This window comes from Solanum stenotomum, chromosome 6, assembly GCF_019186545.1.
Source record: "Solanum stenotomum isolate F172 chromosome 6, ASM1918654v1, whole genome shotgun sequence".
Lineage (NCBI taxonomy): Eukaryota > Viridiplantae > Streptophyta > Magnoliopsida > Solanales > Solanaceae > Solanum > Solanum stenotomum.
The window spans coordinates 60,613,332-60,632,286 of record NC_064287.1 but is presented as its reverse complement, the minus strand read 5'-3'; the positions used below and the strand labels follow the sequence as shown (position 1 = coordinate 60,632,286).

The window sequence follows — 18,955 nt, the reverse complement described above, 5'->3', positions numbered from 1 at the left end:
CAAGATTGTCTTGGATTGACTTCTTAATTATTTTTTTCCTATTGAAACCTTATTTGTGGAGATTTTTAGGCTAAATTTTGTGACCCTTTTGGCATTATATATAGGTGTGTTTTTCTTTTTTATTTAGAAATTATTCACATTATTAATAAACTTTAGAGGTTTTCTCTTTTTACATCTTTGTGTATGACAATTATTGATCCATCTTTGAGTTCGTTCCAACGTTATTTTCATTCTTTCTATTTTTCTTCAATGTTTTTATTTTTCTTTATCAAGTTCCCTAAACGTGATTATTATTGTACATAAATTTCCAAATAATATCTAAACAAATCAATGTATTTTGCTATAGTATAGAGTGTGTTTGAAATGAAGGAAAACGTTTAGAAAATACGTGAGTTTCGTACTTGTATTTTTAGTATTTGTGCGATGAGATGAGAAATGGGACTTTGGGGTAACAAGCAGACGCGAATTCAGAATTTGAAGTCTTCTGGCGCATCAATATTATCTTAGCTCAAATATGAGCTCTAAGATAAACTTAAAATAAAAATAGTAAAATAGGGCTCTGGATTCAAACCATAGTCTCATGGTTGGTTCTCTTGGCTTGTACCATCTAGATTCAAATCACAGTCTCATGGTTGGTTCTCTTGGCTTGTACCAGCAACACAAAGGCACTCATTGCTCCTCATGAGTGCATTGTTAAATATATTCTAATTTATGTAATTTCTCAAGATAGATATACTTGTACACATGATTTTTTTTAAAGTTAACAGGTACACGTGCACCTCCACCTACAGAGGGGTTCGCCTCTAGTAACAAGGGATGAAATGGTCTAGAGGTGGGGTTGGGGGTCATTGAGAGTGAAGAGGAGACGAACTTGAAAAACCAATTATTGAACTAATTTTTCCTCCTACTAAAAAAGTCATTTTTCTCATTCGTAAATCGTAAATATTATATCTTAGTATAAAATAATGTCTTCCAATATATATTCACAAACCAAACATGAAAAAATTTAGAAAACGTTTTCCTCAAGGTCCAACACATCCATAATGTAGCAAAATGTTTCCTGTTGGACATTTGCAGAAAGGATAGAAAATCCATACATTCAAATTGAAACTTTTTATCAAGATTTGAAAAACTTGAAAATCAAGTGTTTCAACAACCAATTTTTAATATTAAAAAGAGAATCCCTAAATGAAGGGCCTAATTCCAATGTACATAATTTTCGTCGCAATTAACTTGAAACATCATGTTATATCTCAGTAAATCAAATGAATGCAACTACTAATTTTTTTTAAAACTTTTTGTTTGTCCTTTTAATCCCCTTCTATCTTACAACTATAGTAATACTATATGTTACAAATCAAAATTGTGGAGTTATAAAGACCACAAAAAGCTAGTTCTTTTGCACTCAATTAGAAAGAGCATCCCAAGCAATAAACTTGCACAAGCTTATGCATCTTCCTAGACACACTGTGTCCCGTCTCAATCCGATCCACCTGGGGGATGTAGCAAAATATATGACAATAAGTCACTCCTCGCCCCTCCATCTAAGCTAGCTACTGCAAGGTACATCCGCGGTGATTGATAACTCTCGGAGACTTCTTTCGGTTGGGAAGATACAGGAGCAGAACAATCAACCTATTGTTATTGGATGGGTCTTCCTCAAGAAGTTGAGTCAATTTCAGAACAAGCTGCCACCATCACAACCTTGCTCGGTGCTGCAACGCTGAAAGAGTTTCGTCCTTGGGAATCATCATGTCAGATCATGTTAACAGCATTCAATAAGGTATAACATATGGCAGAGCACAAATATCAGCAGAGTCTATTTGCAAAGCTTCAGACCATACACAATGTTCCTTCTTGACTTCATCTACACACATTTCGGTACTCTTGGGCAGAGTTCTTTTGCTTCCGGACAACCATTCCTGGTCATCAAATCCAGACCAATCGTCCATCTCAGGAACTGAGAGTATCTGGCTTAAATACTTGGAATCTGGATGAGGAGGTCTTTTAGATGCTTCTGCAATCTGATCAGCACCAGGAATAACAGAAGAAGCCCTTGCCTTAACACTGGACAATGGTTTTTTAGATGCTCCAGCAACCTGATCAGCACCAGGAATCACAGAAGAATCCTTTGCCTTAACACTGAACAATGGTTTTTTAGATGCTTCAGCAATCAGATCAGCACCAGGAATCACGGAAGAATCCTTTGCCTTAACACTGAATAATGGTTTTTTAGATGCTTCAGCAATCGGAACAGCACCAGGAATCACGGAAGAATCCTTTGCCTTAACACTGAACAATGGTTTTTTAGATGCTTCAGCAATCAAATCAGCACCAGGAATCACGGAAGAATCCTTTGCCTTAACACTGAATAATGGTTTTTTAGATGTTTCAGCAATCTGATCAGCACCAGGAATCATGGATGAAGCCGTTGCCTTAATACTGAACATGGGCTGACCTTCTATACTACCATTTACCTTGTGCTCCTTATTTTCCACTTTTATATCAAAAGCAACTCCCTGTATAATAGAAGAAAACATGTCTGCTTTTGGGTGAGTGTCCAATTTCTTTCCATTCTGTGTTGACTGCTGAGAGGATGAGGGCCGCAGCAATTTAGCAGGCCTGACTTCACTCTCTGTATAGCAGAACAGAAAAGAAGCAACACTAATCAGCCAAACCAATAGGTTAAATAGAGCTGAACACGCTTGTTTTAATTCAAGCAATTTGCATTAGAAGTACAGGATATATGGTGTCTACAAATTCCCTAACAGACTACTACTATGCCAAAATCACAAGAACTCTATCAAGGCAATCAGATACATAACTCGCATAGCTTTTGAGGGATCCACAGGGTATGAGGTACAGTCAAAACAATGGAAAATAGTAGCTGTTAATAGTTTTTTAAACTCACCATGCAGGAAACCATTAGTTTCAACATTCTTTCTCTTTTTGATAATTCCCTCGGTGGCCGTACCAGCAGTGTTTTCCTTGGACACAAGTGGAGGTTTATTGTTACTAAGAACAACAAAATCATTCTTATTGTTGTCTTTTGATTTATCCTTCCGGCTTCTCTTGTGTTCATTTTTATCCTTCGACTTCTCTTCCTTTTTCTTCTCTTTTTCCTTGTCTTTCTGCTTTCCATGACTGTGCTTTTCCCTTTCTTTATCCTTGTTTTTTTCTCTTGGCTTGTCATCACGTCTTTCCTTAGGTTTCGGTGTTTCCTCTCTCTTCCCAACATTTTGTTCCACTGGTCGGGGAAATCCTTCAAAATTGTTCTTGGCCATTGTAGAAAAACTGGGAGGTGTTGCATTAGCTCCAATTTTATGTTCACCCCTGAATGTTTCCGCATCCATCTTATTGTTATCAGATCCTCTCTCCTTGTTCTTTTCCCTGTCAACCAAATTTCCAAAAACTTTGATGCCCACTCTGTCTGACTTTTCATCTCTTTTCCACTCAACTGGAGATCTCTCTGCCAACTGACTTTGCGCACCCTTCTCTTCATCTCTGATCCTCCTGTCCAACTCCTGCACAAATTTTGGGTCCTCTGCCTCAACAACAGAGATGCTGGTCTTAAAGGGCTTCTCTCCATGGTGGACATGAAACTGATTTGGGAGTTTGGCCTTCTCTGAGCTAATGTGTCTTTCTTTATGTTCATCTGTCCCTTTCTCTGAGCTGATCTGTCTATCTTTATGTTCATCTCTCTCATGAAATTTCCCTCCACTAGAAGCCCCAGGTGGAACAGCAACTCTTCCCTCCTCAGAGATGCTGCTTTTCTCTTTATCCTTATCCCTGTCCTTGTCCTTCTTTTTGTCCTTGTGTTTTTCCTTCTTGTCCCTGTGCTTATCCTTTTTCTCTTTCTTTTCTCTGTGTTTACCATCACTTCTGTCTCTATCCCTTTTTTCTTTACCTTCTCTCTTCTCCTTGTCTTTCTTTTCCTTTTTATGTTTTTTCTCCTTTCTTTTCTCCTACACAACATGAAAAGGAAACTGTAAGTTTATACCAAGCAGGTCAAGTACAAAAAAAATTTACAAGTAGCTCAAGTACAACTAATGCCAACATCCTTATGCTAGGAGAAAATCCAGAAAAAGAAATTACAAATCTAGCACTAACTTGTAAATAACTGATACAGTGGCAAAATTTGGAAACCAAATAAGGAACTCAAGTTCAGGTGGAAATCCTAGAACAATTTGAAGAAAGCCCAAGAACATAAGTCTCCAATTGTTAAAGAGGAAGAAAATCAACAACCAGTTGAGAACTAAACATTAACATCATACCAAACAAAATGAATGAGTAAACGCAATGTGAAATTAGTAAGTGAAAAGAAAATTGATAATTAGTAAGAAAAGAGAAACACTGAACAGAGGCATACAACCACATTGACTAAACCTGGCCCATATGTAAAGCTATAACAAATTGCAGAACGAGATGTCTGCAAAACAAACAATTTAAAAGGCGATCACATCTCTGCATGGCTCCAGCTTAATTAGCAGGACCCAAGAGCAATATAAAAATTTTGCATCTTAAATATGCACTTAGGCACATGATGGAAACATTCAAAAATCAAATAATTCCTAATCTCTCCATTTGAGAGTCTTCCATGAACAATAACAGTGTTTCAGCCTATGTTGCTCGGACTCTTCAAAAATGTCAAGGGGTGCGTGTCGGATTCGCCAAAAATAGTGCATTTTTGGAGAATCCGACACAGGTGCGGCATCGAAAGTGAAGAGTCCGCGCAACTTAGGTTTCAGCTACAAAATTATAACTACTACAATGCCTCAGTACCAACCAAGTTGGGGTCGGTTACAAAATTGTCAATGCCAAAAAAAAGCCTCACATTCACCTCAGAACACACAATCCACTACAACAACAACATACCCCGTCTAATCCCACAAGTGCGCCTGGGGAGGGCAAGGGGGATTACACTAGGTATGTTGTTGTAGTGGATTTATTGTTCTAATGAACTTACAAACTAAACAGAGGCTGTACAACAGACCATTCATATACCTGATCAAAAGTGAGACACAAAACCAATATTTGTTAGATCCCTCAATAAGAAGAAATCAACCACCTTACTTTGGACAAAGGAGGGACAAACAAGGAATTTCATGACAACACAAAAAGCAAGACAGTCCAACACTCCAACTTATCAAGAAGTAAATCTCACATTAGCACTTTTCTTGGGGCAATCTGAACAAAACCAATATGAAAGGAAACCCTCATAAGGACATCATGACCAAAGGTCGTCCTCCTCTTGGTATACAATACAAATGCTCCACTAACAAATAAATTAAAAATTAGCACTAAACTATATGTCCACATGCTTTACAAAATGATATGAGCGCAAATATAATCAAATGAAATAGCATAATGCAGCTGGTTCGTAAAAAGTTCTCGGCACTTCACATTTGCAAAGGACACTATCACCTCAGAAAACTTTCATGAAAAGTATTGTATCTCTATTATATAAAACTAGTCATTTTATGAGGAATTCTCACAATACATAATACACCACGGAGACATGCTCATCTAGGCAGTAGGCGTGTATTACATAGGCATATGGGTGTGGTGAAAATTGGGTAAGTGGTTCCATCACATCGTTGCCATATGAACCAAGGTTCCTAGGGCCTAGGGGTGTGGGTGAAGTAGTTAGTTCAGCCTCGATAAATTGCAAGATAAAGAATGGTTCCCACATCATGAATGGGTAAGGGCAAAATAGCATGACGTGAACATATAAGAACAAACAAAATATTTAGCATTGTGTGAAATGTCTTGGTAGTGAACTCATGAGCCATGCAATAAAATTTGGGAAATAATAAATAGAGCATTGACTTAAGGGACTGTAAAAGTGAAGAGAATCAATTGGGATTTATGGGCGGAGTGTTGGCCAGTCAAGAACTCACACGTCCAGAAGATGAGAGTAGCGGAAATGAGAATGTTGAGATGGATATGTGGACATACTAGGAGAGATAGGATTTTTTTGAAACTGGTAACTTTATTAGAAGAGATAGGATTAGGAACAAAGATATTCAGGACAAGTTGGGAGTGGCCCCCTTTGGTGGACAAGATGAGGAAGGCGAAGTTGAGATTGTTCGGACATGTGAAGAGAAGATATATAAAGAAAGGAATTCATATAAAATATATAAATCTCATAAATATGCATGAAGGATAGTATGAAGGAGTCATCACTATTGCTAGAACAATTGTATACAATATAAAGGAGTTCCTCATAACAGTGGGCTAGACCCAGGATCAACATTGAAATCGTACTAGTTCATCCTAGTTATGGATGAGCTAACTAAGAATATACATGATAAGGTCTCATGGTGCATGATATTTGGTTTACGCTATAAAGAAGCAGTCCAGGGACCAAATGCTTTGACATAATTAGAAGATAGAATATATGTACTTCAAGTTTAGCCAATATCAGAAGAGTGAAACTAAGGTGGGATTAATCGGGATGGAGGTGCACAAATGCAAGCTATTCAAATGTATACGATTAATGTTTTAGGAGAATTGTATAGGACATAAAGATGTTACAATAGGACCAAACTACGATGGCAAAAAAGGAGAAGAGTAACCAGATTCAGTAACAAAAAAAGTAACAACGAGTGGGTTCACTACCATGTTCAACCAAGTGATTCTGCCATGAACAGTCTTAACAATCTGTTTCCACCAACTACAATAGAAATCTTACTTTTCAGATGTGTTGCTTTTAGTAATGAAAATACACAAACTACTAAATAAATTGAATTATTGCATGAACGACCACATGAATCGAGATTTGTACTAAACACAAATCACACATTCAAAGAGAGAAAAAATCTAGAATTCGTAAGTGTATAGTGCAGCTGTAGCGTGTAAGCTTCTAACCTGCCAAACGAAAGGCAAAAATTTATAATGTAGATTGTAATGCGAAAGTTCCAGTCCCTACGACCTGAAGGTTGAATAGAACACCCATCACCACAGCACTAGATAACTTCATTCCATCAAGGGTGTTGAACGTTAAACATAAATCAAAGACCAACAAAATTTGACCTATATACATAGTGTAATTTCCAGCAAAGTGTGTTCAATTGAACACCCTTGTCAGATTGTAGCTCCGCCAAACAAATGTGTTATGCAATAAGAGAATGCCCTACATAAATGAAAACAAGTTCTGCAGAATGGTCGAAGACAAGCAATTACAATGTTATATAAGGGAGGATGTTCGGCCTTTAAGTTCCAACATATCCACAAGATGAGTGTCGCACAAAAGGTGAATGTTAAGATGGATGTGTGACTATATATTGATTAAACAGTGTTAGAAATTATCAGTTTTATTGAAGGTGCAAGTGGCACACAAAGGATAAAATGAGATGAGATTGCTTGAGATGGTTTAATATGTCTTACGTCAACTTTCAGAGTGAAACCTTGGTGTCTAAAGGTATTGGGACAAGCTAGACCTAAAATTGTATGGAAGGAAGTTATTGGTAAAGATTTATAATCTCATGAAATCCATATTCCTATAGGGCTGACAAAATCAATATTAAAGCCAAATGAGGAAAAAACAAAAAGAAATGGAAAAAGAGGACAAGGTTGAAGAAATTTCTATGTCAAGCTACATATGAAACTATAAGATGAAGTGCTTGATAAGAATATCAAGAATTACTATAGAATGATCACTCCATGAACCAGGCATGAACTCTTTTTTTAATAATCGGGGTGTCAGGACAGCATGCATACACCTTGACCAATTCACGGGGCACTGCTACCTCCCACCAGCACATAACTCAACCTAGTGTATTTTTTTTTTTAAAACAAGGGAAACCCGCAGCCGCTACCCTTTGGTTGCGCACAGGGTAAAACCCCCGCTCCTATGCAATAGCTCGCAAAATACCTTCAACCTAGTGTATTTTGCCTCTACTGGGATTTGAACCCAACCCACTTCATTGACGATTAGACCACATCCTTGGTGCAAATCACTGTGTGGACTCTAACCTTAGTAAATAGAGTCATACTACCTTAATTTAACCAGATTAGCCTTGTCTACACATTTATCTTCTTCCACAAATCTAGCAATTCGCCGATTCCCTAAAACTTGGACTTTAATGGACAATAACAACATAACCAGATGATTATTAATTGACACATGACCCAAGTTAAGATTCAATATATCAAGATCATTCAACTGAAACCACAGCTATGAGAAAAGAGACTATACAAATAAGAAAATTATGTAATCGCGTGAAGTACGATGGAAGGAATCATCAGTTCCACATTAAGGATGACAAACATGGCAGGCATCCAGCACAAATTTCACCAACACAATTGAGTATAGCGCATCGATAGGAAGAAAATTAGCATACCATTCAATTGGATTCAATTAAGAAAAAATGTTACCGGTCAACTCATACATGTTCTAGTAAACTTCAGATAACTAAAGATGTAATCTACTTACGCAGTTCATGTTGAATTAAATACTAATTCGAACAAAACCAAAATCAGATCCCTTTATATTTCCTTTAAGCAAATTTATACAATTTTTCAGTAGTGCTTTTCTGTGTTGCTTGGACTCTTCAAAAAAATTAACAGGCACGTGTTGGATCCTTCAAAAGTAGTGCATTTTAGGAGGATCCGACACGGGTACGGCATCGTTTTTGGATCAACTTAGGTGCTTTTAGATAACTAAAGATGCCAGCAATCTACTTACACGGTACATCTTCAATTACATACTAATTTGACCAAAATCAGATTCCTTTATATTTCCTTTAATCAAATTTAATATTTTAAAGCAGTGCTTTTAGAATGTCCTCTTTTGATATATTAAGGCAATGGCTTTTAGAATGTTATCTCCTGTTACATTAAGACAATCACACTAGTCGCTTCAGAAGCATCCATTCTTTTAAACTTTGAAGTAATTAATTGCCATTAAGCATCATCGAAAATAAAGATTATTTGAATAGTCCACGTATCACAATCCACAGCCAATAGTCTCCAAATAATAAATGGGGTACTCAGTAGGAATTATAAGAACAACAGAACACATCCACACAATGTTGATAAAATTAAACAAACCTCTTTTAATAAGTCCCCCTCCTCTGGTCTAAGCTTCTTTTCATATCCTGGTGGTGGAAACGGAAAACAGCGCGACATTGCACAGAATTGAACTCCGAGATAAAAATGCTCCGTTAATAAAACAATGAACTCCAATTAATTTCGCACAGCAGTGTTCCAGTAACGGAATGAACCAGCAATTATACTCCCGTCCATGCACCATATCCCCACATTCCTTTCCAGCTTCAGTTCGCTTTCATTTAATCCACTGTCAATCAATCAATCCAAAATCCTAGTAAATTAAACTTGCTATCCACTTCAAATTTTACAAACAAGATTCCAACACAGTAATTCCAAACTTCAGTCAAGGTAAACCTCCAACAATTCTAGAAGTATCTACAGTCCTCTTCCATTGCCTAAATCATTCTATTTTCCAGGGTTAAATCCCCTGTCAATATCCTCCCATTAACGGGCGATCTGCCTATGAATGGTCACTGAAAACTCTTCAAAACCCAGGCAATCAAACCAACACTTGGGAGTAAGCAATCCGATTGAGAAACCCTAGAAAATTCCACCAACACCAGCACAAAGAGCAATGTCTCAGTAAGCAAAAAGAGTACAAAAAACTCCAATTCCAACAAAAAGGTCCAAGAAAACCAAAAGGGTATCGAAATTCAAAGGAATCAAAGTGAAAAATTCGAACTTTTCTTTGTTTTATCAAAAAAAAAAAAAGTGAATCCAGATAAAACCCAGAAATCCCAAACTACCCAAATGGCTAAATTTCAAGCTGAAATCAGAATCAATTGAAATCAGATTAAAACATTATTCCTAGTTCTTCTTCTTTTTAGTGAGTATATAGTATATATGTATATATATATTTACCTTGTCCGCTCTACAAAATGAAGAACATTGTAGGAAGGACAAGATCTCAAGACAATCGGCAATAACAACAAATATAATAATACACAACAACCATCTCACTGTGGTTGATAATCGATTTTGCAACTCAAGAATCTCGTTTTTGGTTTTTAGTAAAAAGGGTTTGAGAAAAAATGGGTTTTTTCTTCTCTTTGCTTGGTTTTTATGGGGTTCGGGAAATACACGCAAAATGGGGCAAAGAGGGCAAAAGAGAGAGAGAAAAGGGTGAGGGCCTAAAGCCTCACATATATTGAGAGAGGAAAAAAAATGTTTTTGTACAAAGGGAGGATTTTAGAGAGAGAAGTGAGATCTCTCTCTCCATTAAGTTTTTCTTTGTACTAAGTATTATGATAATGATAATGATAATTTGGTTCCGTTATTTCTTTCTTGATATATTTTTTTTTGAATTGTGGTTTATCATAAACATGATTTCTACCTCCTAAGATAAAGATGAGTTACACATGTTTCACTTGAGGTTACAGGAAGTGTGTTATTGTCGTTTAACCTCGAAACAAAAAACACAGGCTGGTTACAGAATTTGAAAAACAAATTCTGATATATGTGGGCGCTCTTTGTACTTTGTAAGGTATGTATCTCAACTTCAATCTCTTTTTTGTTTGTGTACTATCAAAAGTTATATTTACAACGATGTTTCTGAATAGTCTCTGATTCTTAACTTATCACGTGAAGTAGATTATTGCTCTCCATAATAGGATGAGAATTTTCTTTGAGATTTATCGCTAATGCCTTGTTTTGATCCATTATATGCTTTGTTTAAATCCTTTATGTTGGAGTTTAATTTCTAATTGCGTGGATAATACGGGCATAGTGTCATCTCCATTTTCTTTCAGTATATTATTAGTTGTTTTTTATGAGTGTGGCACACATCTTTTTATTTGTTTCGAAGTTATTGTACTACTTAGATATCTCGTGTTTTCTTGAAAAAGTAATTCTATGATGGATTTTGGTATGATCTCGATGAGATTGATATTCCAATTCTTCTTCTTAGAACGTATTGATTTGACCCCATACGTAGGATCAAACATGTTGCTGTCAAAAGCAAAATTTCGAATAGAATCTCTTTGTTGTTTCGAAGCTATTAGAAATGAATTCTTTAATTAGAAAAAAATCAATTTTGATGGAAGATACATATCAAAAAGTTTTTGTAACTTAATAATTCATTTTTTACTTTTATGAATAGGATTTCAATTCTCCATTCTCCATTACTCACGCGCGTAGGCCACGATCGATGTCGCCTGAACTCAGCTGACAGAGCGCAGGCCACGGCCGATGTGCACAGGCCATGGTCGATGTCGCGTGGCTGATGCGCGCATTTAATGTGTTACCTTCCACTAGAATATGCATTTAATTTGAAAAGCCATTTTTTTGGTTTTTTTTTTTTAACCCCAGAATAACCCGTAGCTGCTACCTGCAAACCACACAGGGGATATAAGCCGCACTAGGCAAGTCCTATGCGACAGACTTGACTCAAAAGGCATTGAGGGGGAATCGATCTCGGGTCATCCGTGTGGATAACCATTCTCCAAACCAACTGAGCCATCCCGATTTGATTAGTTAATTGGATTGTACTTTTTGTTTTGATCGTAGTACTCTTTTTCATATTAGATTCTCATTTAATCTTAATAGCTCTCCTAGCAATGCATTATAACTTTTTGTTATCGGGTAAGCACCATTTGGAGTGAGTTGATATTGTTTATCTTTGACCAAATAGGCAACGGAAAATGATAAGACGATAATTAAAAGATTGACAATATAATTTAGGGATAAGGGTCTGAAAAATACTTCAACTTTGGTTGGATTTGTTGTTGCGATATTAAACTTTCATGAGAACCTATTACCTCCCTATACTATTTAATACCGTATTTTAAACATATATATTTGCCCATGTAGACATAAAAAATAATGCAAAATTATAAATAGTAATGTGTCCATGTGGGCACATATATACCTTTAAAATACACTATTAAATAGTTCAGAGAGTAAAAAATACGGTATTAAATAGTCTAGAGAGGTAATAGGTCCTTATGAAAGTTTAGTATCGCAACAGCAAATCCGACCAAAGTTGAGGTATTTTTCAGACCCTTATCCCTATAATTTATCGTGCTAACCAAAGATAATTCAGATTTTTTGTGTTTTAATTTATTGTAAGCTTGATTGAATTTAGCTTCTTTCAATGGCAACATAATCAATTAGGCGAAATATGATTCCAATATGTTTACTTTGATTTTTATATATACTTTACTTTGGGCTTGTTGGACACTACTGCTAAAAATTGCTTATTTTTAAAAGCATATTTTTAAAAGGGAAAATCATGTGTATAAGCAAACATATATTAATTAATTACTTAACATAGCTATAGTTTGTCTAAATTACAATTCGCAACCTATTTTTAGCTATAATTACGCGACTCAACTTTTTTGTTTTGTATAATTTGCATGTATGTATAATATAATTTGTATAACTTTTGTATAATTCAAAATTTGTACGATTGTTTACCCTTCTTATGTTCGTAATTGTATAAATTCGTTATTTCGAGTTTATGCAAAAATAATTGAATTATACAAATGTACCCGCGAATTACACAAACCTGAGAATTATACGAATTCATGAATTATACAAACGAGACAACTTAAACTGTAGTTACAACCGGTAAATATGCAAACTATAGTTATGGATCATAATTAAGTTTATTATAGTGGTTATTTGCGAAAGTTCCTCTTTTTAAAATAGTTTTTTTTTTATAAAAGTGTTTTTCAAAATAAACAATGTGTGTTTTGACTAATTTATTTGAAATGTGTTTTTATAAGCAAATTGTGTTTGACTAATCTTTTTTTTTAAATGCTTTTGAGAGTCAAATTACAATAAATGACAAGCATTAATGTACTTTTAATATTAAGATTGTTTTATAGAGAGAAGCTAGTTTAAATATCTATTGCAAAAAATAAATTAAAATATTCATATTTGAATTTTCAATCAATACTATAGATTTTTTTGGAGGGTTGAAATCTTTAAAAAAAAATATTTTTTCTAATCTTGCAAAAATATCGTTGTTACCTTTTTTTTTTCAATTATGAAAAATAATACGTAAAATAATACTCCCTCTGTCCCAATTTATGTGAATTACTTTCTTTTTTAGTCAGTCCCAAAAAGAATGACACATTTCTATATAAAGTAACAAAAAAAAGTAATAATTTAACTATAAAATGTCTATTTTACCCTTAATAAAATAATTTACAGTCACACGAATTTCTATCATTCATTTTGGACCACAAGTTTTAAAAATCTTCATTTCTTTCTTAAACTCTATGCCCAATCAAACTACCTCATATAAAATGGGACGGAGGGAGTGATACATAAATGCAAAATAAAATATAAATTTATTATATAAAAATAAAAATAAAATTATTAAATGAAACTTACCCAAACATATGAGATATGTTATATAATAAATAAGAGATATATTGATATATTTATATATGTGTGTGTTACAAAAAATTTTAGCTTCTTCCCAACAACAGAAACAATGTTTCTGCTTCCATTTAAAAGCAGTTTTACAGTTTTGCCAAACACATTTTTTCTTTTAAAAGTGCTTCTGGTTCCCAACAGCAATGCCAAGCAGGCTCTTCTTACACTTATTAAGAGCTTGTTTGACATTGATACTAAAAACTACTTATTTTAGAAGCATTTTTTAAAAAAAAATTTGAAAAAAATGCTTTTGAAGAAATAATAATTTGTCTTTGACTAATTCATTTGAAAAGTGCTTTTGATAAGCAATTGTGTTTGACAAATATTTGTTAAAAGTGTTTTTGAGAGTCAAATTACAAAAAATGACAAGTATGAATGTACTTATTATTTTGTAGAGAAAAATTATTTTTAATATTTATTATAAAAAAATAATTAAATTTTTATTTTTATTAAACTAATATGTACACATTCAAATTTTCAATCAATATTATACCTTTTTCGGAGGGATGAAATCTTTAATTATTTTTTTTTCTTTTTTCTAATCTTGCAAAAATATTGTTATCTTTTTTCTAATTATGCAAAACAATACGTAATATAATAAATAAAATAATAATGCATAAATATAAAATAAAATATAAAATTCTGAAATGAAACTTAGCCAAACTTATGAAATATTTTAATTAATTAATAAAAAATATATTGGTAAATATGTATATATGGAAGAAAAAAAAATAGTCTTGAGAAAACTATTTTTTTGTTATTGTGAATAAGCTGAAAATTGTGCTTTCTTAAAAAAGCAGAAGCAGAAACAAAAAAAAATATTTTATATTATAAAGTAAAATTAAAATGTTGAATTACCATCTGCATACAAGGCAGCCTGCGCGATAAATTTGTGTTCTAAAGTGAAACTCAAATCAAGTGAAGGTTTGTGTAGGTAAATTCTTAGTTGTGTGGTGTACCCCTATTGGTCGTAGATTCTTTAACAATGTAAATACTTTAAAAATTCAAATTAATGAACTTTAAAAAAAGATTTAGTATAACTCTTTCAAAAATAGAAAAAAAAATTAATAAATTTTTTATCAAATCATATGTATATATATCACTTAAATAATGAGTGAAATAAGTTACAAAACTTCAAAATTTGAATGTGTAGTGCTCCACAAACGGTAATGATGTTCAATAAATGAAAGGAAAATATGAGAGAGATATTTGAGGGAATTTGAATTGTTGGACATGATTTATATAGAAGGTAGATATATGAGACTATTTTTGGCTATTTTGAAAGAGGGTGTATACATCTAGACGCCTCAATTCTATTCTAATCGACAACTAAACACTTTAATTTATTTTTATTGTGTATCGTTGACACTCAACACTGACGTAACACATAAATTTGATATATCTCTAGGTGGTCATTTTATAAGTTACATTATTCAACTGACACGTGAAAAACAAATAATATGTCTAGAAGTACATTTATATAATTGAAATATTTACTTGTTAGCTAAGACCCAATTTAAATAGAGAAAATTTCATAAATAGCAAAGATACAAGACATAATGAGGCTATATAGTTATAGTTTCGATAATTGCACTTCATAACAATAGTTTTATTTGCTATGGAGGATGCAATTTATAATTCGCTTGCCCATTTGTATATTTCGCTTACGTATATACAAATGGTGGTTGCGGTTTGCATATTTTGCTTGCGAAAATACAAATAAGGTAAGCATGCATACACAAAAATTGTATTTATACATTTATGATTCTTTTTCAGAACTCCGTTTGTCAATATACAAACAATGTACTTTATTGGCAATATACAAACAAGGTACTTTATCATGTTTCATAAACCGTATACAAATAACTAGGGTAAATATATATAAATTCTGGATTTATATACAATCAGGAATTGAATTTGTACAAATTCTGGATTTATATAATCACAAACCAAATTATACAAATAGAAAACCAAATCACAACATTTTGCGAAACTATAGCCACAAATTAAAAATAATTGAAACTATATTTATATTACATAATGTACTCTAGATGTTTGTCATTTCACATAATTTTTCCATTTAAATACTTATTTGTATATATTAATCCTAATAATTTAGATATCAAAATAAATGAATCAACACTAATTTAGAGTCCTAATAGCTCTATCGTTAATAATTTGATCCAAAAATTACCTTAGCTCTCTCGATTCTAAAAGTACAACACCTCGAAGCAGCCATATTTGGCTATAAATAAGCCAAGGATATTTTTTCCTCATAAGCACCGCTTTTATAAACTCCCTTCTCCATATCTGAGTAGTGGCTTAAACCCTAGCCGCTCCTCATTTTGTTTCTTTCTCTCTCCTTAAACCCTGAAACTTCCTCTCTCTCAGGTAACCTTTTTGCTGTAAAAATGGTGGATCAAAGCTTTGTTTTCAGTTTCATGATTCAATTTTTTGTTGTTTTTGTTTTTTGATCTAGTATTTTGGTTGTGTTTTTTATCTGCGTAGCCTAGTGTAATAGTATTAGTTTGTATATGCTTTGATTACATGTGTTTTGAGCCGAGTTTCTATTGGAAACTGTCTATTTGGTGAAGTTTGTGTACAATCTAACCTACACAGAGTCGACTTGTGTGATTACACTTGTTATGTCGTTGTTTAATCTGTGTTTGTTGATGTAGTTTATTTGATAACTTGTGATGATTTGATTACATTTGTTTTGAGCTGAGTTTCTATTGGAAACAGCCCCGGTTAAACGTGTAGTGGTAAGGTCTGCGTATATTCTAACCTTCCTAGACTCCACTTGTGTGATTACCTTGTTGGATCTATGTTCCTTGATGTGGTTTGTTTGATAACCTGTGAGGCTTGCTGTGTCTCATGGAGTATTTGTTGAATTTGTTACTCTTACTAATCATTTATGTTTCTTTGTTGTGATCAAACTTTTATTTGAAGGTTTGACAACATGTTATGATTTGCTTATGACTGGTGTATTTACTTTTAAATATTGATGTTTAACCTTCACAAGGTTGTGGGGGCCTAGATCCACTTGTTGAGTTACACTGAGTATGTTGCTGCCGTTGTAATATTGATGTCTGTTTGGTGTGATTTCTATTGTAATATTTGTCCAGAAGACTTTTGGATGCTAGGGTGCCAGATATTTTGTAAATACTCTTTATGTTTAATTTAAACTTTTCATTTTAACCGAGAAGCTTTTATAGTCACTCAGATGTTTTGACATGTTTATAGTTGCAAATTTCAGATGTTAGTTCTTTCGTAAATTCCACGGTTCATATAAATTGAAATTGAAAGAGTAGAATAAAAATTAGATATTCAAGGTTTGTAGATTCACATGCTTTGAGTTTCAGTGACTTTGAATTAATACTTTGGGACAGATATGTAGAGGTTTGGTTTTCTAATGGTTCCCTATTGCTGTCATTGCATATGAGTTCATTTACCAAATTTCTGAATTATTGTTCATGGTTCTATTTTTCGTATGGTTGATGATCTTGTGCTCTTTAAGTCAAGTGGATTGATTATCTCTTAAATCTGTAAACATGATTTCTAGATATCTTATTTGGCATTTCTAAAATGACTTTTATCTTTCAATTAGTTTTACCTTGACAGCTGGATATGCATGCCTTGACTTGAAACTCTGTGTGCAGATTTGTGAATTTGTCTGCACAAATGGCTTTCTGCAACAAACTCGGTGGTCTGTTGAGGCAGAGCATTTCCACAGGAAATGCAGTAAGTGCAAATTCACCAACTCCAGCAATGCTTAATGCCATCCGGTGCATGTCGTCAAAGCTTTTTGTTGGTGGTACGCTTTGAGTCATCTGTGTATCCTTATTGGTTATATCTACTGATGGGTAAAGTTTTGCAATTTCATAAATATTTGATTTTTTTATTCATATATTTTATAGGTCTTTCATGGGGAACAGATGATCAGTCACTGAAAGAGGCCTTTACTAGCTTTGGTGATGTTGTTGATGGTAAGGTCCAGGAGGCAGATGCCTGCTGCTTTATTCTCAATATTTTTTTGTCCTAATCTCTGGTGACAGTTTGAATAAACATGGCGAAAAGCAAGTTCACATGAATAATGTGGTCTTTTCACAAAGGATGTCAGATCATACTTTGTGCATCTGTTTGTACAGATCATATAATTTATTATGTAAATAGGGTGTTGGTAGCTTATGTATCTAAGAATTGCTGAATGGTTGACTTCCAATGTCTCAATGTCTGTCCAGGTTATGCACTGATTTTCTCCTCAGACGTATTAACGTTCTGTTACTATCATTCTCTGGCCTGCTGCCTGCTTGTTATGGTGCGGTTTTTCTGTATACCTTAAATAGGTTTTGAGTGCTCAATATTGATGTAAATTTGATGGGTTCTCAGCAGCTCTTGAACAGGTGTTTTATATACATATATTAATGTGTGTATATATATGTCTATATATATATTGCACACTGAGCAGGTCACATTTGTGAATCATTAGCTTTAATTTATCGCATACCTAGTGATTGGGTGGGGAACACTGCATTAATGTGGTTTATTTTGTATTTTTTCAGTCTGGTCAGTTGTTACATCTTTTTCTTGATTGATATGGGGTAGATTGCTAAAGGTGGAATTACTCTTTGTAGTTTTGGTCCTCTGAACTGTTTTTCTTAGTTTGCTACGAAGGCTGTTAAGTGCTTCCGTCTCTCATTGTTTGTTACTCAGGCTGTGAATGTGCTTCCGCTTTTTCTTTGTTTGTTGCCCAGGCTGTGAATATGCTTCTGCTTTTTCTTTGTTTGTTGCCCAGGTTGTGAATGTGTTCATGCTGAACTTTGTCTTTTTTTTGTACAGCAAAGGTAATCATTGACAGAGATTCTGGCAGATCAAGGGGATTTGGATTTGTGAACTTCTCAGATGAAGGTTGTGCAAAAGAGGCTATGAACGCAATGGACGGTCAGGTAGAAACATCATATCATAAGACTCTCCTGAGCACAAGTCTAGTGTCCACATTTAAATATTCCAGTTTGCATTACAACTGCTTTACTTGATCTGTCATGGCTGATGATACGTTATTATGTCCTTGCAGCAACTCCATGGAAGGAATATCCGTGTTAATTTAGCCCAGGAGCGTGCCCCTCGAAGTGGTGGATATGGTGGTGGTGGTGGCGACGGATATGGTGGGGGCTATGGTGGTCAAGCTAGAGATAACGATGGATTCTAAGCCACTTTTATCTTTTGCTATTAGCTGTCATGTGTGCATGACAATATTTATCAAAGTAGAGAGGACCTGGTGTGATAGCTTTGTTGAATTTATCTTTTAAAACTTCTTTTTCTGCAAGGTTTTTAGTATCAATAATTTTTCCAGATTTCATCACCAAGTCATCTGTGTCCTAGATGCTGTTTATTGTAATCAATATTCAACTATGCGGCACGGTGCAATTTTTGTTCTTTTATTTTATTTATAGTGAAGACGATAATATGAAATGAGTTTAAATGGAGATGGTGAGATTCATATAATTTACCTCAACTT

The 18,955-nt window shown here is 34.1% G+C and overlaps 2 protein-coding genes across 9 annotated transcripts in view; one reads left to right on the top strand and one right to left on the bottom strand.

Moving 5' to 3' along the window:
• LOC125866664 (glycine-rich RNA-binding protein 4, mitochondrial-like) overlaps positions 1 to 18,955 on the top strand; it is a 469,856-nt gene extending 450,901 nt beyond the window's left edge. For 2 of the 3 annotated variants that reach the window (XM_049546976.1, XM_049546975.1), the window contains exons 2-6: positions 15,788 to 15,828; positions 17,097 to 17,251; positions 17,355 to 17,423; positions 18,277 to 18,383; positions 18,512 to 18,955. In XM_049546976.1, the coding sequence (XP_049402933.1) occupies positions 17,119 to 17,251; positions 17,355 to 17,423; positions 18,277 to 18,383; positions 18,512 to 18,646 (444 nt within the window). In that variant the 5' untranslated portion in view covers positions 15,788 to 15,828; positions 17,097 to 17,118 and the 3' untranslated portion in view covers positions 18,647 to 18,955. Of the gene's footprint in view, positions 1 to 15,692; positions 15,829 to 17,096; positions 17,252 to 17,354; positions 17,424 to 18,276; positions 18,384 to 18,511 lie in introns of those variants that run through there. The other variant, XM_049546974.1, reaches the window with a different exon arrangement.
• LOC125866623 (DEAD-box ATP-dependent RNA helicase 42-like) lies at positions 1,148 to 10,243 on the bottom strand. 6 transcript variants are annotated; one of them, XM_049546920.1, is made up of 5 exons: positions 9,055 to 10,241; positions 2,912 to 3,965; positions 2,286 to 2,635; positions 2,100 to 2,210; positions 1,148 to 2,024 (listed from the first exon to the last, which is right to left on the bottom strand). In XM_049546920.1, exons 1-5 carry the CDS (start codon positions 9,130 to 9,132, stop codon positions 1,776 to 1,778), a joined length of 1,842 nt encoding a protein of 613 aa, XP_049402877.1. In that variant the 5' UTR covers positions 9,133 to 10,241; the 3' UTR covers positions 1,148 to 1,775. The 6 variants fall into 6 exon arrangements, with proteins under 6 accessions (XP_049402877.1, XP_049402876.1, XP_049402873.1 ...); XM_049546919.1 differs by having other exon boundaries at positions 1,148 to 2,210; positions 9,055 to 10,243; XM_049546916.1 differs by having other exon boundaries at positions 1,148 to 2,635; positions 9,055 to 9,594; positions 9,916 to 10,242.

Excerpts from the sequence above, each read along its gene's own strand:
- LOC125866623 (XM_049546915.1), bottom strand. The coding sequence starts at position 9,132 with ATGTCGCGCTGTTTTCCGTTTCCACCACCAGGATATGAAAAGAAGCTT. Across the intron at positions 3,966-9,054 it reads AGGGGGACTTATTAAAAGAG|GAGAAAAGAAAGGAGAAAAA; the intron begins GTTTGTTTAATT and ends CATGTTGTGTAG. Across the intron at positions 2,636-2,911 it reads AACTAATGGTTTCCTGCATG|AGAGTGAAGTCAGGCCTGCT; the intron begins GTGAGTTTAAAA and ends TCTGCTATACAG.